The sequence below is a fragment of the Lolium rigidum genome, chromosome 1 (genome assembly GCF_022539505.1).
Source record: "Lolium rigidum isolate FL_2022 chromosome 1, APGP_CSIRO_Lrig_0.1, whole genome shotgun sequence".
Taxonomy (NCBI): Eukaryota; Viridiplantae; Streptophyta; class Magnoliopsida; order Poales; family Poaceae; genus Lolium; species Lolium rigidum.
In genome coordinates, this window is record NC_061508.1 from 265,845,458 (window position 1) to 265,858,017 (window position 12,560).

At 46.1% G+C, this 12,560-nt stretch overlaps 1 protein-coding gene across 1 annotated transcript; it reads left to right on the top strand.

Annotated features, from left to right (window-relative positions):
- The first annotated feature begins 10,706 nt into the window (after positions 1-10,706).
- On the top strand, positions 10,707-12,312 carry LOC124683638 (berberine bridge enzyme-like Cyn d 4). The gene has a single exon (XM_047218118.1). The coding sequence runs from the start codon at positions 10,725-10,727 to the stop codon at positions 12,276-12,278; it is 1,554 nt and encodes a 517-aa protein (XP_047074074.1). The 5' UTR covers positions 10,707-10,724; the 3' UTR covers positions 12,279-12,312.
- The last annotated feature ends 248 nt before the right edge of the window (positions 12,313-12,560 follow it).

The following is a 12,560-nucleotide window of genomic DNA, read 5'->3' on the forward strand; positions in this document are numbered from 1 at the left end:
AGTGATCCTCAGATATGTACGCAACTTTCATTCAATTTTAGCTTCTTCATCTGAGCACATTAAGTGCCTCTAAAAAATTCGTCTTTACGGACTGTTCTGTTTTGACAGATTCTGCCTTTTATTTCACATTGCCTCTTTTACTGTGTTGGATGGATTTCTTTGTTCCATCAACTTTCAGTAGCTTTGGGTGATGTCCAGAAGTATTAGGAATGATTGTGTCCTCTCTGAACATGTGAATTTTTGATTATGCACTAACCCTCTAATGAGTTTATTTTGAGTTTGGTGTGGAGGAAGTTTTCAAGGGTCAAGAGAGGAGGATGATACAATATGATCAAGAAGAGTGAAGAGTCTAAGCTTGGGGATGCCCCCGTGGTTCATCCCCGCATATTTCAAGAAGACTCAAGCATCTAAGCTTGGGGATGCCCAAGGCATCCCCTTCTTCATCGACAACTTATCAGGTCACCTCTAGTGAAACTATATTTTTATTCCGTCACATCTTATGTGCTTTACTTGGAGCGTCTGTATGTTTTTATTTTTGTTTTTGTTTGAATAAACTCGGATCCTAGCATTCTTTGTGTGGGAGAAAGACACGCTCCGCTGTTTCATATGAACACTGGTGTTCTTAGCTTTACTTTTAATATTCATGGCGAAGATTGAAAACTGCTTCGTTCATTTCTATTTGGTTGGAAACAGAAAATGCTTCATGTGGTAATTGGTATATATTGTCTTGAATAATTTGATACTTGGCAATTGTTTTGAGCTCTCAAATAGATCATGTTTAAGCTCTTGCATCATGTAGTGTTGAACCTAGTAGTGGAGAACTATCGTAGAGCTTGTTGAAATTTGGTTTGCATGATTGGTCTCTCTAAAAGTCTAGATATTTTCTGGTAAAGGTGTTTGAACAACAAGGAGACAAGTGTAGAGTCTTATAATGCTTGCAATATGTTCTTATGTAAGTTTTGCTGTACCGGTTCATACTTGAGTTTGCTTCAAACAACCTTGCTAGCCAAAAGCCTTGTACTGAGAGGGAATGCTTCTCGTGCATCCAAAACCTTGAGCCAAAACCTATGCCATTTGTGTCCACCATAACTACCTATTATGTGGTTTTTCTGACATTCCAAGTAAATTGCTTGCGTGCTACCTTTAAAATTTCATTCCTTGTATTTGCAATACATAGCTCATGGGAAAATAGCTTAAAAAACTATTGTGGTATTGAATATGTTGCTTATGTATCTTATTTCTTATAAGTTGCTTGTTGAGCGGTAACCATGTTTCTGGGGATGCCATCAACTGTTACACCTTTGTTGAATATCATGTGAGTTGCTATGCATGTTCGTCTTGTCTGAAGTAAGGGTGATTTATCATGATTAAATGGTTTGAGTATGCATACTGTTAGAGAAGAACATTGGGCCGCCAACTAAAGCCATGTATCATGGTGGAAGTTTCAGTTTGGACATTAATCCTCAATCTCTTATGAGAATATTATCTGTTGGTGAATGCTTAAGCATTAAAGAGGAGTCCATTATCTGTTTTCTATGTTGTCCCGATACGGATGTCCTTAAGTTGAGATCTATCAAAAACGAGAAATCAAATGTGATCTATCTCCTTGGACCTTTGTACAGGTGACATAGAGGTACCCCTTTGTGACACTTGGTTGAAACATATGTAATGCAATGATAATCCATGGAAATCCGAGCTAATTAGGACAAGGTGCGAGCACTATTGGTATTCTATGCATGAGGCTTGCAACTTATAGGATGTCTTATGCATAACACATATGAATTACTACTACCATTGACAAAATTGTTTATATGTCTTCAAAATAAAAAAGCTCTAGCACAAGAGTAATCCCTGCTTCCCTCTGCGAAGGGCCCTTTCTTTTACTTTATGTTGAGTCAGTTTACCTACTTCTTTCTATCCTAGAAGCAAACACGTGTGTCAACTGTGTGCATTGATTCTTATATACTTGCTTATTTGCATTCATCATATTACTTTGTGTTGACTGATACGTCTCCGACGTATCGATAATTTCTTATGTTCTATGCCATATTATTGATGATACCTACATGTTTTATGCACACTTTATGTCATATTCGTGCATTTTCTGGAACTAACCTATTAACAAGATGCCGAAGTGCCAGTTCCTGTTTTCTGCTGTTTTTGGTTTCAGAAATCCTAGTAACAAAATATTCTCGTAATTGGACGAAACGAAGACCCAGGGGCCTATTTCGCCACGAACCTTCCAGAAGACCGAAGAGCATACGAAGTGGGGCCACGAGGTGGCCAAACCACATGGCGGCGCGGCCGAGGGGGGGCCCGCGCCGCCCTGTGGTGTGGGCCCCTCGTTAGCCCCCCGACTCTGCCCTTCCGCCTACTTAAAGCCTCCGTCGCGAAACCCCCGAGGCGAAAAACCACGATACGGAAAACCTTACTGAGACGCCGCCGCCGCCGATCCCATCTCGGGGGATTCTGGAGATCTCCTCCGGCACCCTGCCGGAGAGTGGATTCATCTCCCGGAGGACTCTACACCGCCATGGTCGCCTCCGGAGTGATGAGTGAGTAGTTCACCCCTGGACTATGGGTCCATAGCAGTAGCTAGATGGTTGTCTTCTCCTCATTGTGCTTCATTGTTGGATCTTGTGAGCTGCCTAACATGATCAAGATCATCTATCCGTAATACTCTATGTTGTGTTTGTCGGGATCCGATGGATAGAGAATACCATGTTATGTTAATTATCAAGTTATTACATATGTGTTGTTTATGATCTTGCATGCTCTCCGTTACTAGTAGAGGCTCTGGCCAAGTTTTTGCTTTTAACTCCAAGAGGGAGTATTTATGCTCGATAGTGGGTTCATGCCCGCATTGACACACGGGACGAAGTGACGAAAAGTTCTAAGGTTGTGTTGTGCTGTTGCCACTAGGGATAAAACATTGGCGCTATGTCCGAGGATGTAGTTGTTGATTACATTACGCACCATACTTAATGCAATTGTCTCGTTGCTTTGCAACTTAATACTCGGAAGGGGTTCGGACGATAACCCGAAGGTGGACTTTTTAGGCATAGATGCGGTTGGATGGCGGTCTATGTACTTTGTCGTAATGCCCAATTAAATCTCACTATACTTATCATGCCATGTATGTGCATTGTTATGCCCTCTCTATTTGTCAATTGCCCGATCGTAATTTGTTCACCCAACATGCTTTTATCTTATGGGAGAGACACCTCTAGTGAACTGTGGACCCCGGTCCATTCTTTTAATACTCGAAATACAAATCTGCTTGCAATACTTGTTTTACTCGTTTTCTCTCGCAAACAATCATCTTCCACACAATTCGGTTAATCCTTTGTTACAGCAAGCCGGTGAGATTGACAACCTCACTGTTTCGTTGGGGCAAAGTACTTTGGTTGTGTTGTGCGAGTTCCACGTTGGCGCCGGAATCTCCGGTGTTGCGCCGCACTACATCCCGCCGCCATCAACCTTCAACGTGCTTCTTGACTCCTACTCGGTTCGATTAAACCTTGGTTTCTTATCGAGGGAAACTTGCCGCTGTGCGCATCACACCTTCCTCTTGGGGTTCCCAACGGACGTGTCAACTACACGCATCAAGCAAATTTCTGGCGCCGTTGCCGGGGAACTGAAGAAAAGCTACACCACAAAGATTTCTAACTCCCACGTCAACTACGCGCCAGCATTGACAATTATCCATGAGATATACATGTTGAAGTTGAAAGCAACTGCTGAAACTTATATCTTCCTTTGTGTTGCTTCAAAACTTTCTACTAAGAATCTATTGCTTTATGAGTTAACTCCTATGCAAGACTTATTGATGCTTGTCTTGAAAGTACTATTCATGAAAAGTCTTTGCTATATGATCGGTTGTTTAGTCATTATCTTTACCATTGCTTTGAATCACTTCATTCATCTCATATGCTTTACAATAGTATTGATCAAGATTATGATAGCAGCATGTCACTTCAGAAATTATCCTTGTTATCGTTTACCTACTCGAGGGCGAGTAGGAACTAAGCTTGGGGATGCTTGATACGTCTCAAACGTATCTATAATTTCTTATGTTCCATGCTAGTTTTATGATAAAACTCACATGTTTTATATACACTTTATATCATTTTGATGCATTTTCCGGAACTAACCTATTAACAAGATGCCGAAGCGCCAGTTCCTGTTTTCTGCTGTTTTTGGTTTCAGAAATCTTACACAGGAAATATTCTCGGAATTGGACGAAACAGAAGCCCACGGTCTTATTTTGCACGGAGCTTTCCAGAACACCGAAGGAGATACGGAGAGGGGCCAAGGTGGCCCCACACCATAGGGCGGTGATATGTCTCCGACGTATCGATAATTTCTTATGTTCCATGCCACATTATTGATGATATCTACATGTTTTATGCATACTTTATGTCATATTTATGCATTTTCCGGCACTAACCTATTAACGAGATGCTGAAGAGCCGCTTGTTGTTTTCTGCTGTTTTTGGTTTCAGAAATCCTAGTAAGGAAATATTCTCGGAATTGGACGAAATCAACGCCCAGGGGCCTATTTTGCCACGAAGCTTCCAGAAGACCGAGGGATAGACGAAGTGGGGCCACGAGGCGCCGCCACAGCAGGGCGGCGCGGCCCAGGTCCTGGCCGCGCGGCCCTGGTGTGTGGGCCCCTCGTGACGCCCTTTGACCTGCCCTTCCGCCTACAAATAGTCTTCGTCGCGAAACCCCCAGTACCGAGAGCCACGATACGGATAACCTTCCAGAGACGCCGCTGCCGCCAATCCCATCTCGGGGGATTCGAGAGATCGCCTCCGGCACCCTGCCGGAGAGGGGAATCATCTCCCGGAGGACTCTTCACCGCCATGGTCGCCTCCGGAGTGATGAGTGAGTAGTTCACCCTCGGACTATGGGTCCATAGCAGTAGCTAGATGGTCGTCTTCTCCTTATGTGCTTCATTGTCGGATCTTGTGAGCTGCCTAACATGATCAAGATCATCTATCCGTAATGCTATATGTTGTGTTTGTCGGGATCCGATGGATAGAGAATACTATGTTATGTTGATTATCAATCTATTACCTATGTGTTGTTTATGATCTTGCATGCTCTCCGTTATTAGTAGAGGCTCGGCCAAGTTTTTACTCTTAACTCCAATAGGGAGTATTTATGCTCGATAGTGGGTTCATGCCTCCATTAAATCTGGGACAGGTGACGTAAAGTTCTAAGGTTGTGGATGTGTCTGTTGCCACTAGGGATAAAACATTGATGCTATGTCCAAGGATGTAGTTATTGATTACATTACGCACCATACTTAATGCAATTGTCCGTTGTTTGCAACTTAATACTCGGAAGGGGTTCGGATGATAACCCGAAGGTGGACTTTTTAGGCATAGATGCATGCTGGATAGCGGTCTATGTACTTTGTCGTAATGCCCAATTAAATCTCACAATATTCATCATATCATGTATGTGCATTGTCATGCCCTCTCTATTTGTCAATTGCCTGACTGTAATTTGTTCGCCCAACATGCAATTAATCTTATGGGAGAGACACCTCTAGTGAACTATGGACCCCGGTCCATTCTTTTACATTGAATACAATCTACTGCAATACGTGTTCTACTGTTTTCTGCAAACAATCATCATCCACACTATACATTTAATCCTTTGTTACAGCAAGCCGGTGAGATTGACAACCTCACTGTTTCGTTGGGGCAAAGTACTTTGGTTGTGTTGTGTAGGTTCCACGTTGGCGCTGGAATCCCTGGTGTTGCGCCGCACTACATCCCGCCGCCATCAACCTTCAGCGTGCTTCTTGGCTCCTACTGGTTCGATAAACCTTGGTTTCTTACTGAGGGAAAACTTGCCGTTGTACGCATCACACCTTCCTCTTGGGGTTCCCAACGGACGCGTGCTGTACGCGTATCAGGCGGCGCGGCCTGGAGGGGGGGGCGCCGGCCTGTGGGGTGGGCCCCTCGGCCGCCTCCCGACTCTGCCCCTTCACCTATTTATTCTCTCCGTCGCGAAAACCCTAGTACCGAGAGCCACGATACGAGAAAACATACTGTGACGCCGTCGCCGCCAATCCCATCTCGGGGGATTCAGGAGATCGCCTCCGGCACCCTGCCGGAGAGGGGAATCATCATCGGAGGGCTCTACATCATCATGCCCGCCTCCGGATTGATGCGTGAGTAGTTCATCCTTGGACTATGGGTCCATAGCAGTAGCTAGATGGTTGTTTTCTCCTCTTGTGCTATCATGTTTAGATCTTGTGAGCTGCCTAACATGATCAAGATCGTCTATTTGTAATGCTACATGTTGTGTTTGTTGGGATCCGATGAATATGGAATACTATGTCAAGTTGATTATTGATCTATCATATATGTGTTGTTTATGATCTTGCATTCTCTCCGTTGCTAGTAGAGGCTCTGGCCAAGTTGATAGTTGTAACTCAAAGAGGAAGTATTTATGCTCGATAGTGGGTTCATGCCTCCATTGAATCTGGGACAGTGACAGAAAGTTCTAAGGTTATGGATGTGCTGTTGCCACTAGGGATAAAACATCGATGCTTTGTCTAAGGATATTTGTGTTGATTACATTACGCACCATACTTAATGCAATTGTCTGTTGTTTGCAACTTAATACTGGAAGGGGTGCGGATGCTAACCCGAAGGTGGACTTTTTAGGCATAGATGCATGCTGGATAGCGGTCTATGTTCTTTGTCATAATGCCCTAAGTAAATCTCATAGTAGTCATCATGATATGTATGTGCATTGTTATGCCCTCTCTATTTGTCAATTGCCCAACCGTAATTTGTTCACCCAACATGCTATTTATCTTATTGGAGAGACACCACTAGTGAACTGTGGACCCCGGTCCATTCTTTTACATCTGAAATACAATCAACTGCTATCTCTATTCTCTGTTGTTCTTCACAAGCATACGTTTAATCCTTTGTTTACAGCAAGCCGGTGAGATTGACAACCTCACTGTTAAGTTGGGGCAAAGTATTTTGGTTGTGTTGTGCAGGTTCCACGTTGCGCCGGAATCCCTGGTGTTGCGTCGCACTACACTCCTTCACCAACAACCTTCACGTGGCCTTCATCTCCTACTGGTTCGATAAACCTTGGTTTCTTACTGAGGGAAACTTGCTGCTGTACGCATCACACCTTCCTCTTGGAGTTCCCAACGGGCGTGTGCTTCACGCGTCATCACCCGCCTCCCTCCGGCCTATAAAAAGGGTCGCTCTCGCATCTTCCCTCACACACAAATCCTAGCGCCGCTCTCCCCAATCCTAGCTGCCACCATCTCAAGAGACGACGCCATGGCTGTTATAGGCAGAGGCCGAGGCCGAGGTCGCGGCCGTGGTCGTGGTCGTGGCCGCGGCAGAGCTGCTCGGTCGCCGCCGCATGCGACGCCGTCGTCTTCATCGTTGGACCTGTGGGAAGAGCAGGAAGCGCTGTTTGAGTTCGTCATCGTCCTCAAGGGCGACCCACTCGGCATCCAGAGGCTGCCGGACAAGTTTGCCTACTTCGTCGCCGGCAATGAGCCGGCCGCGCTGCATCTGCGGGAGGCTGGCTGCGACTTCTGCCGGTGGCCGGTGGACGTGCTCTTCGACGGGCGCGGCAAGATGTACCTCCACACCGGCTGGGAGAAGTTCGCGCGCTACCACGACCTCGAAGCCGGTTGCGTGCTCACATTCTCCTACCTTGGCGACGCCGATATGAGCGTCAAGGTGTTCGACGAGACGCGCTGCCACCGGCATTACCATGGCGACAATGATGAGGAGGACGATTGAACACGCCGAGTGTTGTTTCTTCGGAGCGAAAATAGGCACGGAGATTTCTTGATGTTCTTCCTCGAAAGGACCAACAGGGCTATCATCACCAGCTGGATTTTCCAGTTTGAGTGACTGGGAGTGCCTGGGAGTGTTCTTTCTTGGCAGCGAACAAACGAAACCTACGATACCAGCACTAGTTAAGTTTTATCATTTTGCAATGTTTTAATTTGTGTCAACCATGGTTTAAACTATGTATTAGTTTGTGGAAACCATGTTCCAAACTATGTCTTAGTTTGTGTAAAACCATGTTTACCAATTATGTATTAGTTTGTGGAATGTTCCTCCTCTAATTTATTCGAATTTTTATGCTTTTATTTGAGATTTTAATTCAAATCATCTATCGGGGCCGCCGGTTTGGTGCCGCCGGTGTGGGAACAACACCCCCAAATAGAGGATGCAGTGCCGGCGCCCCTCATACGGCAGTGCCGACGTCTCTGCCGGCGATTATTGGGGACGCGCCGGTGGAGATGCTCTAACAGCTTGCAAGGAATATGAATTATGCTACTTTGTCCATCCCACAAAGATTGTTTAAGATTCATCAAATTTTAAACATATTCATCTAGATACATTTAAATTTTGACAAATCTTAGACAATCTTCATGGCACAGAGAGATCACAACCAGGCACCGCCCACGGAGTGCTAGGGCTGTCTTTTAGAACAGAATTGTAGTTCATAGGGATCCCTAGTTCATATGGTGCACGAAGCCGCTCCGATGTGGAGTAGCCCGTGCAGCAACGACCTTTCACCTCTGCCGCCTCCGCCGAGCGAGAACCTGACCACGATGGGAGTAGCGGCCTCATCAACATACGTACGGAGTATGAAGTAATACGCGGGGGCCAGCCGTCGCCGACGAGCATCGAGACCTTGCTGCAGTAGGATGAGTTCCAGCTATTTCGGATCATGGTGGCGACCACCGAGCGTCGCTTTCTGCTCGAGATCGTACAAGGAGCTCTGTGAACCTGGCTTGTGCCGCACGGAATGAGATTTTCATGGACGCCCCAACTACGTACCACACGAATATTTAGTGGGTTACCGGTTAATTCCGCATAGGGAATTGCAGCTGGTGCGGCAAGTCGCGAATTGTCCAGCGGCTTGTCCACTTACATCCTAAGCTGCATGTACGGTCATGGTCCAGAATATTTTCATAGAAAAAAAAACGAGATGGACTGCAGGTTCGGGAGCTTCATTCCAGGCTTGAGCTCGGCTTAACCTCAACCGAACACGAGTCGAGAGCCACTAATAAATCAATTTTAAATAGTTTGATGGGCTCGAATATTTTTAACAGCTCTATTCGCAAGAGAAAAATCTCATTAGTTACCACGAGTACATAACTTTCAACAAAAATATTCGGTCTGATACTCCCTCCTGCCCATTTTATGTTGTGCATAATTTTTTGTACAAGTTAAAATGTGCAAACTTTGACCAAAAATATACATAATAATACAAAGATTTATCATGTCAAATGCATATATTATGAAAATATATTTCATAACAATTCTAAAAATATTATTATTTTATTGCATATGTTTATATTTTTATCAATATATATGATTAAAATTTACAAAGTTTGACTTGACCAAACCTTATATGCAATATATTCTGGGCAGGAGAGAGTACTAGTTCTTGGTTTTCATTTGGAAATATAATACTCCTCCATTCAAGTAAATCCAGCGGATGTATTCTAAGATTAATTTGTCTTTGACAAAGAATTAGTGTAAATATACAAAGATTATTGATATACAGGTAGCATCATTAGAAGTGTTTTCTAATACGAATTCAATGATACTTATGATGTACTATTTATTATATAATAGCATCATTAGAAAGTGTTATTTTAATACGAATTCCATGATACTAATTATGTATTACCATATAAACATTATTGGTATACAAATAGCATCATTAGAAAGTGTATTTTAATAAAAATTCAATGATACTTATTATATACCATATAAAGATTATTGGTATACAATTAGCATCACTAGAATTTTTTAATACAAATTTAACAATACTTATTATGTATTACTCCCTCCGATTTATATTACTTTATGCTAATATAGATGTATTTAGCGGATATCCAAAACTGAGCTCGAGCTCATCTACTCCTGGAGAAATCAGCCAATCAAGTGCCTTAGCGTGCAGTTGTAGCCTTGTAATTTCCTACGTATAGTTCAGGTATTTCTTCTTTAATAGATAAATATTAGTAAGTCACATGTGACTGTGTTGGTAGCACTCACTGATAGCAATTAATGACATCTCTGCTCTCACTCACCCTTCATCGAAAGAAAACTAGAGGCCAGTGGGTACATGCATCGCCAGGGATGTACTCCGTATGACTCTTTGTATCCATCAATTTCAAACGTCTTGTATTTGGCAAGCAAAATACACTGGCACACCTCCCAATGCTTCTCATGCCCAATCAGCTTGCAGGAGCAGATGAGCTCGTGAGCAGAAACGCCGCGTCCTGTATTTAGACACCATTTACTTGTAGATACATCCATTTTAGCATCAAATAATATGGATCGGAGAGACTATATAGAAAGTATAGGTATACAATTAGCATCGTTGGAAAGAGTATATATTGTCTATCTATTTGTTTTTAGTCAAAACTTATCTTATATGCAAGTACTAATCAAACACAGCTAACGAGTAACGAAAATTAGCCAGTTAATCCGGCCGATGCAAGTAACCGAATGCTGACCAACGCAGGAAAAAAAAGTTAACCATGACTTCAACGCCCACCAAAGCACTTCACCTGTTGCGGACGTTTCAAAGAAGTCGTCGATGGCCTATATAACGAGAAACGAGCTGATGGCAATTGGCAAGCCCATATGCACCTTCTCCCTAGACCCTAGCTAGAGTGCACGAGAGGGGCGAAAATGGCGCTGTCCACAGGCACAGCTCTCCTGCTCGCAGTTTGCTTCCTCGCTTGCTACGCGTCCGTCCCGTCCTTAGCTGCCTCCGGCGAGTTCCTCCAGTGCCTCTCGGGAAACATCCCCAGCCAGCTCGTGTTCACGCCAAGCTCGCCGTCCTTTACTTCTGTCCTGGTGTCGTCAATCAGGAACCCGAAGTTCTTCACCCCGACAACGGTGAGGCCGGTCTGCATCGTGACGCCCACCAACGCGTCCCACGTCCAAGCCGCCGTGGTCTGCGGCCGCCGCCACGACGTGCGCGTCCGCGTGCGCAGCGGTGGGCACGACTACGAGGGCCTCTCGTACCGGTCCGAGCGCCCCGAGACGTTCGCCGTGGTCGACCTCGAAAACCTCCGCGCCGTGCGAGTCAACCGTCGCGCGGCCACCGCGTGGGTGGACTCCGGCGCAACTCTGGGGGAGCTGTACTACACCGTCGCCAAGGCGGCACCCGGTCTCGCGTTCCCGGCGGGTGTGTGCCCGACCATCGGCGTGGGCGGCCACTTCAGCGGCGGCGGCATGGGTATGATGATGCGCAAGTACGGGCTCTCCGTCGACAACGTCCTCGACGCCACGCTGGTCGACGCAACAGGGCGGCTGCTGGACAAGAAAGCCATGGGGAGGGACCTCTTCTGGGCCATCCGCGGCGGCGGCGGCGGGAGCTTCGGCATCGTGCTGTCATGGAAGGTCAGACTCGTGCCGGTCCCACAGACAGTGACGTTCTTCAACATCCAGAAGAGCGTCGACCAGGGTGCGGTCAATGCCGTGACCAAATGGCAAACGATCGCGCCGGCCCTTCCAGAGGACCTCAGCATACGGGTGATCGTGCAGAGCAAGCAGGCTCTCTTCCAGTCCCTGTATTTCGGCAACTGCAGCGCCATCGTGCGGACCATGAGCAGCCAGTTCCCTGAGCTCGGCATGACACGCGCCGACTGCCGGGAGATGAGCTGGCTGCAGTCCACGGTCAACATCAACTCCGGCGACGCCAACATCACCGTGGAGACGCTCCTCAACAGGACGACCAGCCTCAACACCTTCACCAAGAACAAGTCCGACTACGTCAAGCAGGCCATCACGGAGGCCTCGTGGGAGAAGATCTTCCCCTGGTTCAACAACGCGGGCGCCGGGATCATCATCCTGGAGCCTCACGGTGGAAGTGTGGGCAGCATCGCTGACGCCGAAACACCGTACCCTCACCGGAGCGGCGTCCTCTACAACATCCAGTACGTCGCGTTCTGGACGGGCAACGGCACCGACTCGCCGAACTGGATCAGGGGCCTGTACGACTTCATGGAGCCGCTGGTGAGCAAGACCCCGAGGGGTGCGTACGTGAACTACCGGGACCTCGACATTGGGGAGAACACGGTAATCGGTGGCGTCACGAGCTATGAAACCGGCAAGGTGTGGGGTGAGCAATACTTCGGGGGAAACTTCAAAAGACTCGCCATCACAAAGGGAAAGGTGGACGCCGACGACTACTTCAGGAACGAGCAGAGTGTGCCGCCACTTGTCTCGAGGATGTAAATAAGTACCTGGTTTAAAATAGGGTAATGCTATGTGTAATGTCACATTTTTCATAGACGCGTAGCTAGTAATTCTACGTGAATTCACTTTTGTTTTCCTACAGTCGAAACTCGTAAGATCATTTCGTATTGTTGTCCGTTGTTTCATTCTTTTAGCACTAAAAGATCGATATCACAAAAAGGGGAAGCCTTCCCGAACTTCAACGTGCTCTTCTCGTGACAAGTTCTTTCTTGTCCATTGTGGTTTCGACAAGTGTCATTTTCCCCTTCACACAATGTCCCC